General features: G+C 41.4%; 1 protein-coding gene across 1 annotated transcript in view; it reads left to right on the top strand.

Annotated features, from left to right (window-relative positions):
- The window catches only part of IGF1R (insulin like growth factor 1 receptor), a 278,347-nt gene that overhangs the window by 24,968 nt on the left and 239,614 nt on the right, over positions 1-13,765 (top strand). The window contains exon 2 of the mRNA XM_048865751.2: positions 12,334-12,879. Within this exon, the coding sequence (XP_048721708.1) occupies positions 12,334-12,879 (546 nt within the window). The remainder of the gene's footprint in view (positions 1-12,333; positions 12,880-13,765) is intronic.

Genomic DNA, 13,765 nt, shown 5'->3' with positions numbered 1-13,765 from the left:
TTGCTGCTTCAGACCAATGGGGCTTTGGGAAGCGGCGCAGGCCAAGGGATGTGCTGGCCACCGCTTCCCGCAGCTCCCATTGGCCGAGAATGGTGAACCGCTGCCAGTGGGAGCCGCGATCAGCTGAACCTGCGGACGCAGCAGGTAAACAAACCGACCCGGCCAGCCAGGGGGCTTACTCTGGCGGACCGTGTGCCAAAGGTTGCCGATCCCTGCATTAGTGTGACTTCATTGGTTTAAATTCACACTCTACCTTATTGCTTGGTATAACTCTCCTGTGTGGACAAGGCCTAAATCAGGGTAGTCACTTAGTTTTTTGGCAAGGTCCAAATTTCTTGGTCAAGGTATAGTCAGGAGCCAGAAGTCAGAGAAATAGTTTTCACACTGCAATAACAATAAGTATATAAAAAGATTTTGCGGTTCATTGAGAAGCATCTGGCAGTCCGGATTTGGCCTGCAGTTCACCTGTTGACTACCTGTGGCCTAAATTATCAGTCACATTGTCTCTCTTCTTGTACCTATCCACATGTTTCGCCCTGTCCACGAGAGAAAAAGGTACTTGGTTTTCAGTCTGATTAGCTCAGTCAAATTAAACATGATTGGAAAGTCCCTTTAACACTTAATGTAGACACTGTTTTATCAGTTAAACACCTTTTCAGTTGAATTGATTGGTCATGTTGTAACCTGTGTGGGAGAACAGGCTACAATATGATCCACTCGTGGGATTTTAAAGATGTTTCAGTGTGTCTACAGGGGTGTGAAAGGGACTTTCCAGTCTTGTTAAGCTAACTTGATCTGAAACTAGTACCTTTTCTTTCCTGTGTAGTCAGATACTTTGTTTACCTTTTCTTTTAAAACTCCAGCCTTGTGGAAGTTGGGATTAATGGAAGTTTTAGTTCAGTTTGTTTTAACCAAACACTACCACAGAAAAGGAAAACAATCTGTTTCTTTAGGGCAGGGATAGATAGCGAAGGTTTAGTGGTCAAGTCCTATGTATTGTTAAGGTAAATCACAGTGGGACCCTCGGTCATTTATAGATTACTGGGGGAGGGGATATAAATATAATTTCCCATTTACTTTTTATTGAGTTATGTTTCTGATCATTGGAAACTCAGTGCAGTTATGTATGATGGTACTGTGCTGGCAGTTTTCTTTTAATGAAGTCAAAATAGTCTGGACGAGTTGGCAGATCTAGATTTAAAACACTCTCTGAGGCAGCGGGCGGTAGTAGGCAGCTAAAAGCGTTGTATAGTGGCCATAAATGTGACCTGCTGAGCCCAGCCACATGCTGAGATGATTTTCATCTTGTGAGAGTTGGCTACCTTACCCGTGCAACTTAATTGTACGTGCTGTAGGTTGCTGTCAGCCAGTTGCTGAGTCACTTGGATGTGTAGACAACTGTTTAAAAATAAATAAATAAAATAAAACTGTACACACGACCTTTTTTTAAGGTGAAGAGAGGTCCCCTAGAGAGACAATTTCTGTTGAGCTCTGTTGTCATCACAGGTTGTGAAACATAAATTCTGTTATAAAGAGCTTGTAATTTTCAGTCTTACACTTTTGCTTTAGCAGGCATTAGACTACAACTACTAGCATAGAGCTTAAACATCATTATCACAGTTTTGCTCTCATAGTTACTGATCATAATATGCCACCTACTCACTTGTGTATTGTGTCTTCCATAGAGTGACTTTTTTTTATTATTATTTTTTTTTGGTGCTGTCAGGCAAGTGATCCCGTGGGTTAAGAAACAGCACAAAGGCTGACACATTTTCCTTCTTTCCTGCAAAAAGAGAACTGGATTTAATCCCAGGAATTAAGCGTTTGCTTACTTTTTCTGTACAAGAAAGTTTCTTCATATGTTTGGATTCTGCCCCTTTTTTATGATCTGGCTAAATTAACCATGTCTGTAACTTGGTCTCTGTGTATATAATGTCTTCTGCAGTTTCCACAGTATGCATCCGATGAAGTGAGCTGTAGCTCACGAAAGCTTATGCTTAAATAAATTGGTTAGTCTCTAAGGTGCCACAAGTACGCCTTTTCTTTTTGTAACTTCAAAAGTGATGCAGCACAGGGTATATCTTAACTGTAGAGCTAACCTAGGCTCTTACTTGGTCTTGCCTATAACCCTCCTCCTGTTCACACACAACCCTCTCACCTGAGTTTGGTGCTGTCCCTGGGGGGGGGGAAAAAAAAAAAAAAGACAGACAGGAATAGTTAACCTGAAAAAGGTCTGCTGTCATACACCTTGTAAGGAGAGTGATCCCTTTAGAAAAGGAGAGTGGAGTGGGGGGAGAGAAAACCTGGATTTGTGCTGGAAATGGCCCACCTTGATTATCATACACATTGTAAGGAGAGTGATCACTTCAGATAAGCTATTACCAGCAGGAGAGTGGGGTGGGGGGGAGAGAAAACCTTTTGAAGTGATAAACACCCATTTTTTCATGGTCTGTGTGTATAAAAATATCCTCACTGCATTTTCCACTTTTATGCATCCGATGAAGTGAGCTGTGGCTCACGAAAGCTCATGCTCAAATAAATTGGTTAGTCTCTAAGGTGCCACAAGTACTCCTTTTCTTTTCATTAAAGTGTGTGTGTGTGTGCGCGTGTGCTTTTGGGGGAGTTGAATGAAAGGGCGTTATAAAGAAACCAGCAATGCCAAGAGAAAGTTTTGGTTGATCATGGACACAATATTCAATTGCACTTACAATGAGTTAGAATAATAAAGTCAAATCAGTTTAAAGGTAGGTATGCAGAGGCTTTGTAACCTGAGTGAAATTAGTGTCCTTCTCTGAGGGTTTGGTGAGTGTAATGCATGATTCTGGGCGCCTGAGTAACAGGATGGACCTTTTGTAGGAAGTATACAGAAAAGCTATAAGGCTAAAACAAAATACGTAGTTTGGCTAATGGATGATGTAGGGAGAATGTCAGTCATCGTTAAGTACATAGAGGATAGGGGAATCCTGTTCACTTTAACTCTGAGGATGGTCCTTTTCCTTACGCTTCCTTTTCTCACCAGAGCAGAAGAATAATTGTATAAGGTGGTACTAGAAGTAAGGAGTGTAATAAACCAAACAAAAATTAATCAGGCGGTATTTTCTAGCTGTGAGATCTTAGATTGCACAATAGTCTCCAGTCTCTAAAGTCATCTAAAAGATCACCATTTGTTAGCTTTGTCCCCAGATATTGACTCGTTAAGTGCAAAACAAGCCCCTAAATATAAACAGGAATACTTCAATGATTTAACTTCAAATGAAAACCGTTTATTTGGGTTTAAATGTTCCCTTGCAGTGTTTGCAAACCAAACATGGCAGCATTGTGTTTGGTGCCTGAGAACCTGAAGTTTAAATTAATTAAAACAAACAAATAAAACTTCAACAGAAGTGAAAAGTGGTTCATTTTTTTTCCAGACTGAGAGTCTCTCTTAGCAGGACAAAACACAAGAATATACTTTGTGGAAGAATCCTGTGTTATCAGGGGATGGACTATAAGGGATGTCTACAGTCGCTGATTTCTATGAATTCTGCAATTAACTTCCACTGCCCACAGCATGCACCCTTCAGATATCTGCAGTAGGCGGTATGACAATGCAGGTAGCTTTCTGACAGTTTTAAAAGGCATCACGATTACAGAGCTGGCTGCCCCTTATCTGGGATCTCTGAGAGCATTCAGGAGTTGAGCCTGTGGGCTTTACCTCTGCTTGGGTGAAATTCCACAATTCTCCCACTCGACAAAGCCCTGGGCTATGTCAAGTACTCCTACCATGTAGGTCCAACTGAGTTCAAGAACTTACTATTCTCTTTGGAAGTCTGTGACCAGTGGTATACGGTGACCAGACAGCCTTCTTAAAACCAGTGTAGCTTCTACAGATACCCCCAGCAGGCTTTTTTGTCTCAGGGCTGCTCTATACTTAAAAATTAGATTGGCCTAGCCGTGTTGCTCAGGGCTGTGAAAAATGTTGCTCCCTGAGTGCCATGGTTAGGTCAACCCAACCCCCTATATAGACGCAGTTGATGGACAGAAGAATTCTTCCTTTGACTTAGCTGCCACCTCTTGCAGAAGTGGATTAACTACATAGGTGGGAAAACACTTTCTGTTGATGTAGGAAGTGTTTACGCTGTGGTGCTGCAGCAACACAGCCTCAGCAGTGCCATTGTAGTGGCTCTAGGGCAGATGTAGCTTCAGTCTGGTACCCTGCAACAAGTATGGAGTCTCTGGAATTTGTCCCTTTTAATCCTGCCGGAGTTCTTTTGTTATGTGGTTTGTGGGCTTTTTTCTGTTTGCTGAAAAAGAGTTGCATAGGTTGGCCGGAGACTGAGGCAAAATCATCAGCGCTAATAGTTCTGACATTGTCTCTTAACAGCTCTTTAGTGTTTGCTTAGGGATGGCTATATTGAGGCATTCTTTTCCTTCTTTCCTGTTTTTCCAGACAGCCATCTATTGAGTTTACCCAGTGTAGTCATACAGTAAACATCCCAAGTGTCAAGGCTAACACACAGTATTCATAAGTTATGACAGCGCAGCTCCAAATCTGTCACACATGGTAAGCATTTCTTTCGTTGCTGTGAAAGAGAGATGGGAGTTTTGGAAATGTCTGATTTTATGAATGCTGTAAATCCGAAGCGTAGGCACTGCTGGACAGCAAATGTGCTGCTCTAGACCAAATTCTTTAATAAGGACCTCCCATGGATTTAAGCTGAAAACACGTGATGAGAAGGAAGTGGCTTCATAGGGAATAAACAACAAAACACTGTTTAGAAGTTGTACTGATCTCCCAGATGGACACATGGCTCTGTGTTGACGTTACTGAAGGATGATCTTATCTAATCGTCTTTATTAGTGGAGTTTGGGAGGAGAGCAACAGCACCATATTCAGAAGCATCATCTGCTAGCTGAATGCGAGTAACAGTTAAGGCTACGTTTTAGTCACAGGTATTTTTAGTAAATGTCATGGACAGGTCATGGGCCACAAACAAAAATTCACGGCCCATGTCCTGTCCATGACTTTTACTATATACCCCTAATTAAAAGTTGGGCCAGGGGGCTGTGGGTGCTCTGGGTGGGAGGCGTGCAGCAGTGTGTGGTCCGGGACCCCCGCTGGTGCTGGGGGACGGGGCTGGAAGGCTCTCTACCTGGCTCTGTGTGTCCCTGCAGCTCCTAGAGGGGGAAGCGGCCGAGGGGTGCTGCGCACTGCTCCCACCACAAGCGCTGGCTCTGCAGCTCCCATTAGCTGGGAACCACAACCAATGGGAGCGGCGGGGCGGCGCTTGTGTGCGCGGGCAGCGCACGGAGCCCCCTGGTCCCTCCTCCAAGGAGCTGCAAAGACATGCTGGGCCCCCAGTAAGTGCCACCCTGCACTCCAACCCCCTGCTCTAGCCCTGAACCCCCTCCCACACACCCCAACTGCTGTTGCTGGCCTAGGCGCTGCCCAAGTCAGGCAGCCCCTGAGCCGGCACCGGCCTCTGCAGAAGTCATAGAGGTCACGGAAAGTAATGGAATCCGTGACTGACACGCAGCCTTAATAATAGTTAGACTCTCCTCACTTATTTAAAGGGAGCGCGCTCAGGATTGGCCATGTTTGGCCCAGTGAGACTTTGTTTTGGCTGCTGTTGTGTGGTGGGTAGGTTCTCACTTAAAATTGAACAAACGGACCTGGGTTTTCTTTGACCCATTCTTTGTCTTTCTGAGCAGCACTGGAACAGCTGTTGGTAAAACAGGATAACGTCCACTCTGTAGAAGTCATGCAGCGGGTTACTAGCTGGAGGATTTATTCTGTTTGCTACCAGCATGTGCCAGGTTTCAGTGGGGGCAAGGGGTTGCGTGGCCCATGCCTTTCCTACTCCTGCAAAGCATCTGAGCTCTCTGGGACACAAGCTGTTTCTCCCTTCCTCATCCTCAAGGAATGGTGACAACATTGATTCCCAGGCTGGTACACCTTATGAGGCTTGGATATTTTTCTGTGCTCGGTGTCCAGCACTTTTTCCGGCATCCTATCCAAAGTACCCCTTAAAATTGTATCTGAAGTACCCAGGGGAGACTCCCTGATCTGATGTGGCCAAAATGAAGCATTTTTATCAGGCTGTTTGAGTCCTCTGTAGGAAGTATGAGACACTGATGTAATGCAGGGCCTTGGCAGGAGAGAAGTTAAAGGGGAAGAATGGGGGGAAATCCTTGGGCCTCTGAGAATGAGAGTCTTGCCTCCCTCTGTATTGACCCATTGGTACACAAAACAGGAGAAATACAAATGGGGAGTTGATTTCCAGATTACTGCTTAGTTCACTGGGCACAAGTGAGCCTCTATCCTCAGATTCAGCTCTAATAGAATCATAGAATTGTAGGACTGGAAGGGACCTCTAGAGGTCATCTAGTCCAGTCTCCTGCAGCTCATGGCAGGACTAAGTATTATCTACCCGTGTGGCTAGAGAGAACCTGCTCGTCACAGTGTCTTTTGGGTTCAAGCAGGTCTTTTGCTTGATAAAAGGAGCTTTGCACTCAGGGTTCTGCAGCCTCAAAGAACCTCTTTTCCCATTCAGCAGAACGACAGGAGAAGCTCTTAAAGGTGCAGTGACCATTAATATCATCTGGGGGATCACCAAGACCATTTTGTGTGTAGTACGTCTTCGAATTAATAAAATTAAAGCTAAAGCCACTGACAAATGGGATTTAAAATGAAAGGAATTGTATGTTTTGAAAAACACTGGGTTCCTTTAAACACTTTCTAAATGGAGTAACTGGAAGAAATATAAAATTTAGAAGTGAAAGCCAGGCAGTGATGAACTGATTTCAGGTTGCTTTGAGGTAACAGTCTCTTACATAAAAACAGTGAATGTGTTTGAGGTGTGGGTCATGCCCTTTAGTTCTTAAACTTGAATAAATAAGTTACCAGAAACGTGGAAGCAATGTAGACCCAAGTACTGAACAGCAAGGTTCATGCTGATTTGCCCCATGGAGATGGCCATTTTGCATGGAGGCTGTTGCTTTCATCTTGTTTTGAGTCTCTTCTTGCCCTTTACCAAGAGGCAAAGCCATTAAATCATAATTGATTTGTTGACTTAAATAACTGTTTGGCAGATGTGTATGAAGAGGGATTATAGTAAGATTTCAAAGTCTCCTGTTTCACGGAAGGCAAGAAATGATGCAAAAGTAAGACAAAAACCCACTTCACAAAATAGCCATTGTGGAACGACTGGCTCCATGATTGCTAAAAATTATATTTAAATAACAGTTATTTCTAAATATATGCAATTTGGAGATTTTAACTGTGTTCTTTTTAGATGGCTTATCTGTTCAAGATTGTTTTTATCTTGTAAACAGGTGATTACTATTAGGAAAGATGACTGCTTGGAATGTGATTAGATTTGTTGCTTTGCTGATGTTCCAAGACCGTAGAAAGTTTTGAAGTTCTGTGAATAAGTAGACACAAGTTACTTGATTCCTGCCCCCCCTCATCCCAAACCCATCATAAAGAGGCAGAAATGTAATTGGGGGGGGGAAAAATCCCTATTTTCATGCTTGAATATCTTACAAAACAACCAAGTGGATTTTATCAAACTTATTCATACATTTTTTTAAGGCCAGAAGGGACCATTAGATCATCTAATATGACATCCTGCATGTCTCAGGCCATTACATTTCATCTAGTTACCTCTGTATTGAGCCCGCTAATGTGAGTTTGGCTAAAGCATCTCTTCGGAAAGACATCCAGTTTTGACCTGGAGACATAAAGAGATGGAGAAACTTCTCTTGGTAGGTAGTTCTCATGGTTAATCACCCTAACTGTTTAATTAAAAAATTGCCTTCTCAGAATTGACCCCTCTGTTGAGAATAAGCATGAGAAATTACAGCAATAGGGGAGAAAAGTTTGGAAAGTTGGAAGCAGCTGGAGGAAAATGAATGTGTCACCTTATCAGTAAACTATACTGGTTGTTATAATTGTCTACTAAAAGGAATAGCTATATTTTTAATGGAGCAATATTAACAGGCCATGCATTATTAACTGTTTTACAGCAGTACAGTGGGTTAGTTGCATGCATTGTGGCAAACTTTACATCTGAATTTGAGGAAATACTTTAACTGTATTGGACGCAAAATATGTTACTCTAGGCGAATTAAAAATATCTAGTAGTGAACACATAAAGAAACCATACACTGCTGCATATAAAAATTTATAAAGGACATTGTAGTGTGTTTTCTGTCCATTTGAGAGACCAGTTTATATTGTAAATCCAGTCCCTAAATGTCATCCAAAGGAAACAAAACATGGCCAAATTGAAACTGTAGTAGTCTTTTATCTCAGATTAATTTGTTTTTCATAAAATCCCTTTCAGGACAGTGAACAAAAGTGAGGAAAAGATGATGCATTATGGAGTAACTAACTTTCATGGAAAAAGAAAAGGAGTACTTGTGGCACCTTAGAGACTAACCAATTTATTTGAGCATAAGCTTTCGTGAGCTACAGCTCACTTCATCGGATGGATGATGTGAACTTCTAAAAGAAATGAGACCGCAAAGCAAAACAGTGGCCAAACTTAAATAAATAAAAAGGTCTTTTTTCATTTATCCCCTGAACTTTGAGACATTTCCTCTTTACCTAGGAAAGGTAGAATTTGCCAGGTGTAATATGAAACAAGGTGTTTTCCCCGATACATAGTTGGTGCTCTGTGATTTCCATTATCTTCATTATTAGTTCTACAAAACATATAACTTATTAGATACCTTAATTTAAGAACAGGTTTCAGAGGAACAGTCGTGTTAGTCTGTATTCGCAAAAAGAAAAGGAGTACTTGTGGCACCTTAGAGACTAACCAATTTATTTGAGCATGAGCTTTCGTGAGCCACAGCTCACTTCATCAGATGTGTACCGTGGAAACTGCAGCAGACTTTAACCAATTTATTTGAGCATGAGCTTTCGTGAGCCACAGCTCACTTCATCAGATGTGTACCGTGGAAACTGCAGCAGACTTTATATACACTGTGTGTATATAAAGTCTGCTGCAGTTTCCACGGTACACATCTGATGAAGTGAGCTGTGGCTCACGAAAGCTCATGCTCAAATAAATTGGTTAGTCTCTAAGGTGCCACAAGTACTCCTTTTCTTTTTAATTTAAGAACTGGCTTTTTTTAGTTGGTTATGTCGGTGGCACGCTCACACGTAAGCAATCTAATCTGACATCCTGTGTTTCACAGGCCATTATATTTCACCTAGTTACCTCATAAACTGCATTGTAAGGCCATGCTATAGATCTTTTGTTGTGCTGTATTGTGGCTTTCCCTCACAAGTTCAGAAGGAGAGGAATGGTGTTCTCATAGGGGCTTGTCAGACTTGATGGGTCTTAACCAAGCAGAGACAATGGATGAAGAGCAGATCTCAGAGACTGAATCGCAGTGAAAGGGAAAAAAGGGACTAGATTGAAAATGGAACGGAGGGATAGGTGGTGGTGGTGGAGAGACTTGTAGAAGAATGCCAGTAAGTATGAAAGCCTAATCATTGAGATATACTGATTTTTAATCATACATCAGGATTGTGAAGGAACAGAGAATTGAACACTTAATTGAGTTCATCTCCCTTGCCCCCAATACTGGGGAATTTTGGTTTCTAAGAATGAAATTCAGGGTCAGACCCAAAGCCAAGTCTTTCTGTATCGCTCTAATTGCAGTTGTTCCATTTCACATGATTTTAATGTTTGCCTGGAGAGACCTTTCTAAGCTGGCAATTGTAGGTGCCAGTCTGTCTGCTCATCCAAATCCTGAACGACATACAGTGCTAGAAACCTTGATTCATTTGCACATTCAGACATCCTAGAATTCCTGTGACAGATTTCTCCCCACCCTTTACAGCTTTTATCACAGGTTTTATGGATTGGATTTCTTTAACTCTTGTAGTCTGGCTTCTGAATGTGGGTGATGCCAGCTTCATCAACCTTTGCTCCTCCTCTTCCCCACCGTTTCCTTCCGTCAGCTAATACCATGGCACTCGGTCTTGGCAGGACCCGTAGTTATGCTTTAGTCGGACAGTAGCGTGTAGTAAGATAGAAGGTGCCTTTCTCGTGCTGGTTCTCCAAAAGTCCAAGTGTCTCTCACTGGTATCCTAGATTTTTTTTTTTTTTTACAGGCTCATGGAACAAGTTTTCTTGCTTATGTATGCCTCCAATGTGGTAATTCACCTCAAAATCATTGCAGCCTTCAGTTTGCAATTTTGCAGTTTGTGTGTCTGGGTAGTACAGAAATGATAGTAGATGATGATTTGCCCATGAAACATCAGTTTCTGACCAGACTATCCTCTCCTGCTATCTTCCTGTACTCCCCAAAGAGTAAAGTTTATATTTTTCCTCTTTGTCTATAATGCGTACACTAACTCCAGCTGATCCCTTGGGATGTTAACTACCTTTAAATTCTTGTTGGATATTAAGGCTGCTATGGTTTAAGCATGTTCATGTTTCAGATCCTTTGTTAGCTTTCGGTAATAGTCTGAGCTAGGTGTTTTGAGAGAACAAGACTGCTTTCTGTTGCTAAAGCAATTTGTGAAGCTCTGGACAGTTGGTATTTAGGTTGGATATTAGGAAAAACTTTTTCACTAGGAGGGTGGTGAAACACTGGAATGCGTTACCTAGGGAGGTGGTAGAATGTCCTTCCTTAGAAGTTTTTAAGGTCAGGCTTGACAAAGCCCTGGCTGGGATGATTTAATTGGGGATTGGTCCTGCTTTGAGCAGGGGGTTGGACTAGATGACCTCCTGAGGTCCCTTCCAATCCTGATATTCTATGATTCTATGATTAGAATTTGAGTTACTGGCTCCTGTGCTTGTGTTTAGACCACACAATCTTCTCAGAGAAAGTTGGTGGTAAAGTAATTAAGTTCAATATGCATAAAACAAGACACACAGTCTCCCCATCCAACTAGATCCACGGGTAAGCTTGCTTTAAACAAACTGTCATTTTTCTTCCTTTAGCTCACAATGCCTGATTTGTATTGTCCATATTAGGGCATCCTTTTTCCATTTCATTTCTTCCACCAAATACCTCAAAGATCAGTGTTGTCAGCGAGTTCAAGAACAACTGACTCTTGAGCTCTTATCCTTGCGCTTTGTGGTTTTTAGGTGGTTTCTTGTTCCCTAGAGAAGACCATGCATCTTTGTTTTATATTTATAGAGAACTGCTTATGTAGGTAATTCTTGTATTTATTAATACAATCTTTCAAAAAAGTATGTTCCAGTCTATTTTGAGTGATTATTGTGGCATTGGCATTGACATAATAGAGGGCTTTTTCTGTCAAGCTTCTTTTTCCTTTTGTGTGCATTTTCTCTCCAGATGTGAAAAGTCAGACAACTTAAGTTGGTTATGAAGCTGTTTCCCCATATATTGGATTTTCATGTCCTATTGACAGCTGACTTCATGAGAATACATTGGGTTCAATCTAGTGTTTTCAAGGGAAATTCCTCATTATGACTCAAATAAGTATTCTTGTAAATAAGTCTGTTGTTTATCCTGTTTTTCTTAGGGCTTCAGGAACTCCACTGTGGGTTTGTGCCAGAATTAGTGAAACTTGGTTCACTGGAGTGCATGCGAACAGGAACTCTATGAATTAGAAAGAAGTCAGAACACTTTCTTTTCCTAATGCTTGCAGAACAGGAAGTGCTGAGTAGCATTCTGTGTAGTTGTAATGTTGCTGATCTTTTATGTTCTGGTGTGGGGGCCAAGTTGGCGTGAGAATCTGGGAAAGTAGATTAGGTTTTGGTGTTGAGTGGTTTGGGGATTTAAAGGGTTGAAGCCAAATTACTGTGTTCTCCAGTGCTTTAGTTTCTTCTCAGCTTTAATTTAGTAACCTAAGGGTTAAAGATTTTTATATATATGTATATATTTTTTTAGGTGTAGTCCTCTCATTAAACTCGCTGGGAATCATGTGACTGAAATCTCAGCCTATCACCACTTAAAAGATCACCTCTAAAAGTTATGACCTGTTTTGTTGAATTAATTGAAGCACTGTGCATTCTGTTGTTATTCCATGGTAAAATCCAGGCTTGCTTGCAGCAGCCGTAAGAAAGCATCAGTTTTGTACCCACTGCAGAACATGTGTGCTTCTAGCGCTCTTCTTTTGCATGTAATATTAACACTGATCAGTTAAATGAGATAAAATGAAAGTGGTATATTCAATAATAGGCCCAAATTATGTGCTTATTCTTTAAAAATTACAGTTTAATTGTGGAGTTAAAATTTTATGGCAGACCAAATGTTCAGTCAGAGCTGTTTCAATTTAATTTGTCTTAATTTTGTTTTAAAGTTTAAAAACTTGTTTTAAGTTGATTAAGGATTTGTTTTTTTTTCCTCTTGTGTTTTCAGTTTGTGGGCCAAATGTCGACATTCGCAATGATATCCATGAGCTGAAGCGCTTAGAGAACTGCACGGTAATTGAGGGTTTCCTCCAGATTCTGTTGATCTCCAAGGCAGAGGACTACCGCAGCTTCCGCTTCCCAAAGCTCACAGTTATCACCGACTACTTGCTGCTGTTCCGTGTGGCAGGCTTAGAGAGCCTCAGTGATCTCTTTCCCAACCTCACGGTCATTCGCGGGAGGAACCTCTTCTACAACTATGCCCTGGTTATCTTTGAGATGACTAATCTCAAAGAAATTGGGCTTTACAATCTGAGGAACATCACCCGAGGGGCCATCCGGATTGAAAAAAACTCTGACCTGTGTTACCTCTCCACAGTAGACTGGTCTCTGATCCTAGATGCAGTGTCCAACAACTACATAGTTGGGAATAAACCTCCAAAGGAGTGTGGGGACTTGTGTCCAGGGACGATGGAAGAGAAGCCATTGTGTGAGAAGACCTCCATTAACAATGAGTACAACTACCGCTGCTGGACCACCAACCACTGCCAGAAAAGTAAGAGTTGAATAGATTGCCAAATTCAAATGCAACTTTTTGTGTGTGTGCCTCTTCCTAAAACAAATAGCTAAATTTATTAAAGTGGCTTAATTCGGCCTTTTCATATAAGCTTTGTTTTAGTACTGCTGGGTACCACTGAAGTTAGTGTCTTCTCCAATCAGTAGTATTTCATGTAACCCCATGGCCAACTCTTTAGCTGTTTCCATAGGGAATATTTAATTTTTCATATTTGAAAGAAATTGTGATTCAAGGGTGATAAGTGGTTCAATAAAACTGGAGGCAAGAATAGCTTCTTTGCAGCAGCTGGCTTCGGCAGGATAACTAGTTCAATCAGTAGTGTTGCTGGGTTTCTGAGTGGAAGTGCATTCCTCAAACACTGCTTAATGAGAACTGTTCTGTAACAGATCTGTCTGAATGTTCATATCTTATAATGTTCAGTTTGCAGATGATGGCTGTGGGGAGGTACTTGTGCTCAGGACCAAAGCACCCCATTGCTTTCAGTGGGCTTTGGACAGGGCCCTAAGCTTTCCATCAGAGTTTGCATTTTGATGGCCTCCAGGGTCCTGTATAAAGAAGTTTCGCCACTGAAAGTCTTTATTAAGACTTTACATAACTGTCTGAAATTTTCTCTACTTTAAATAATTTGAGACACCTATTCCTGTTGGTAAAATCCACTTGATAGGAATGTTGGAAAACCTTGGCTTCATAAGCCCTTATTTTTAAAAAGCTACTTTTTAAAGAGAGAGAATTCCTCCTGATTTATTTTTCTATTGTTATTGAGGGGTACAGTCATTATCAAAGGTGGCTGGTACGGTACTATTAATAATTAGTATAATTATCTTTAAAGATGTTTGGTCTGTAATGTATAACTAGACAAACATTT

This window comes from Caretta caretta, chromosome 10, assembly GCF_965140235.1.
Source record: "Caretta caretta isolate rCarCar2 chromosome 10, rCarCar1.hap1, whole genome shotgun sequence".
NCBI lineage: Eukaryota > Metazoa > Chordata > Testudines > Cheloniidae > Caretta > Caretta caretta.
The sequence above is the reverse complement of the archived record's forward strand: the minus strand, read 5'-3'. Positions and strand labels throughout refer to the sequence as shown.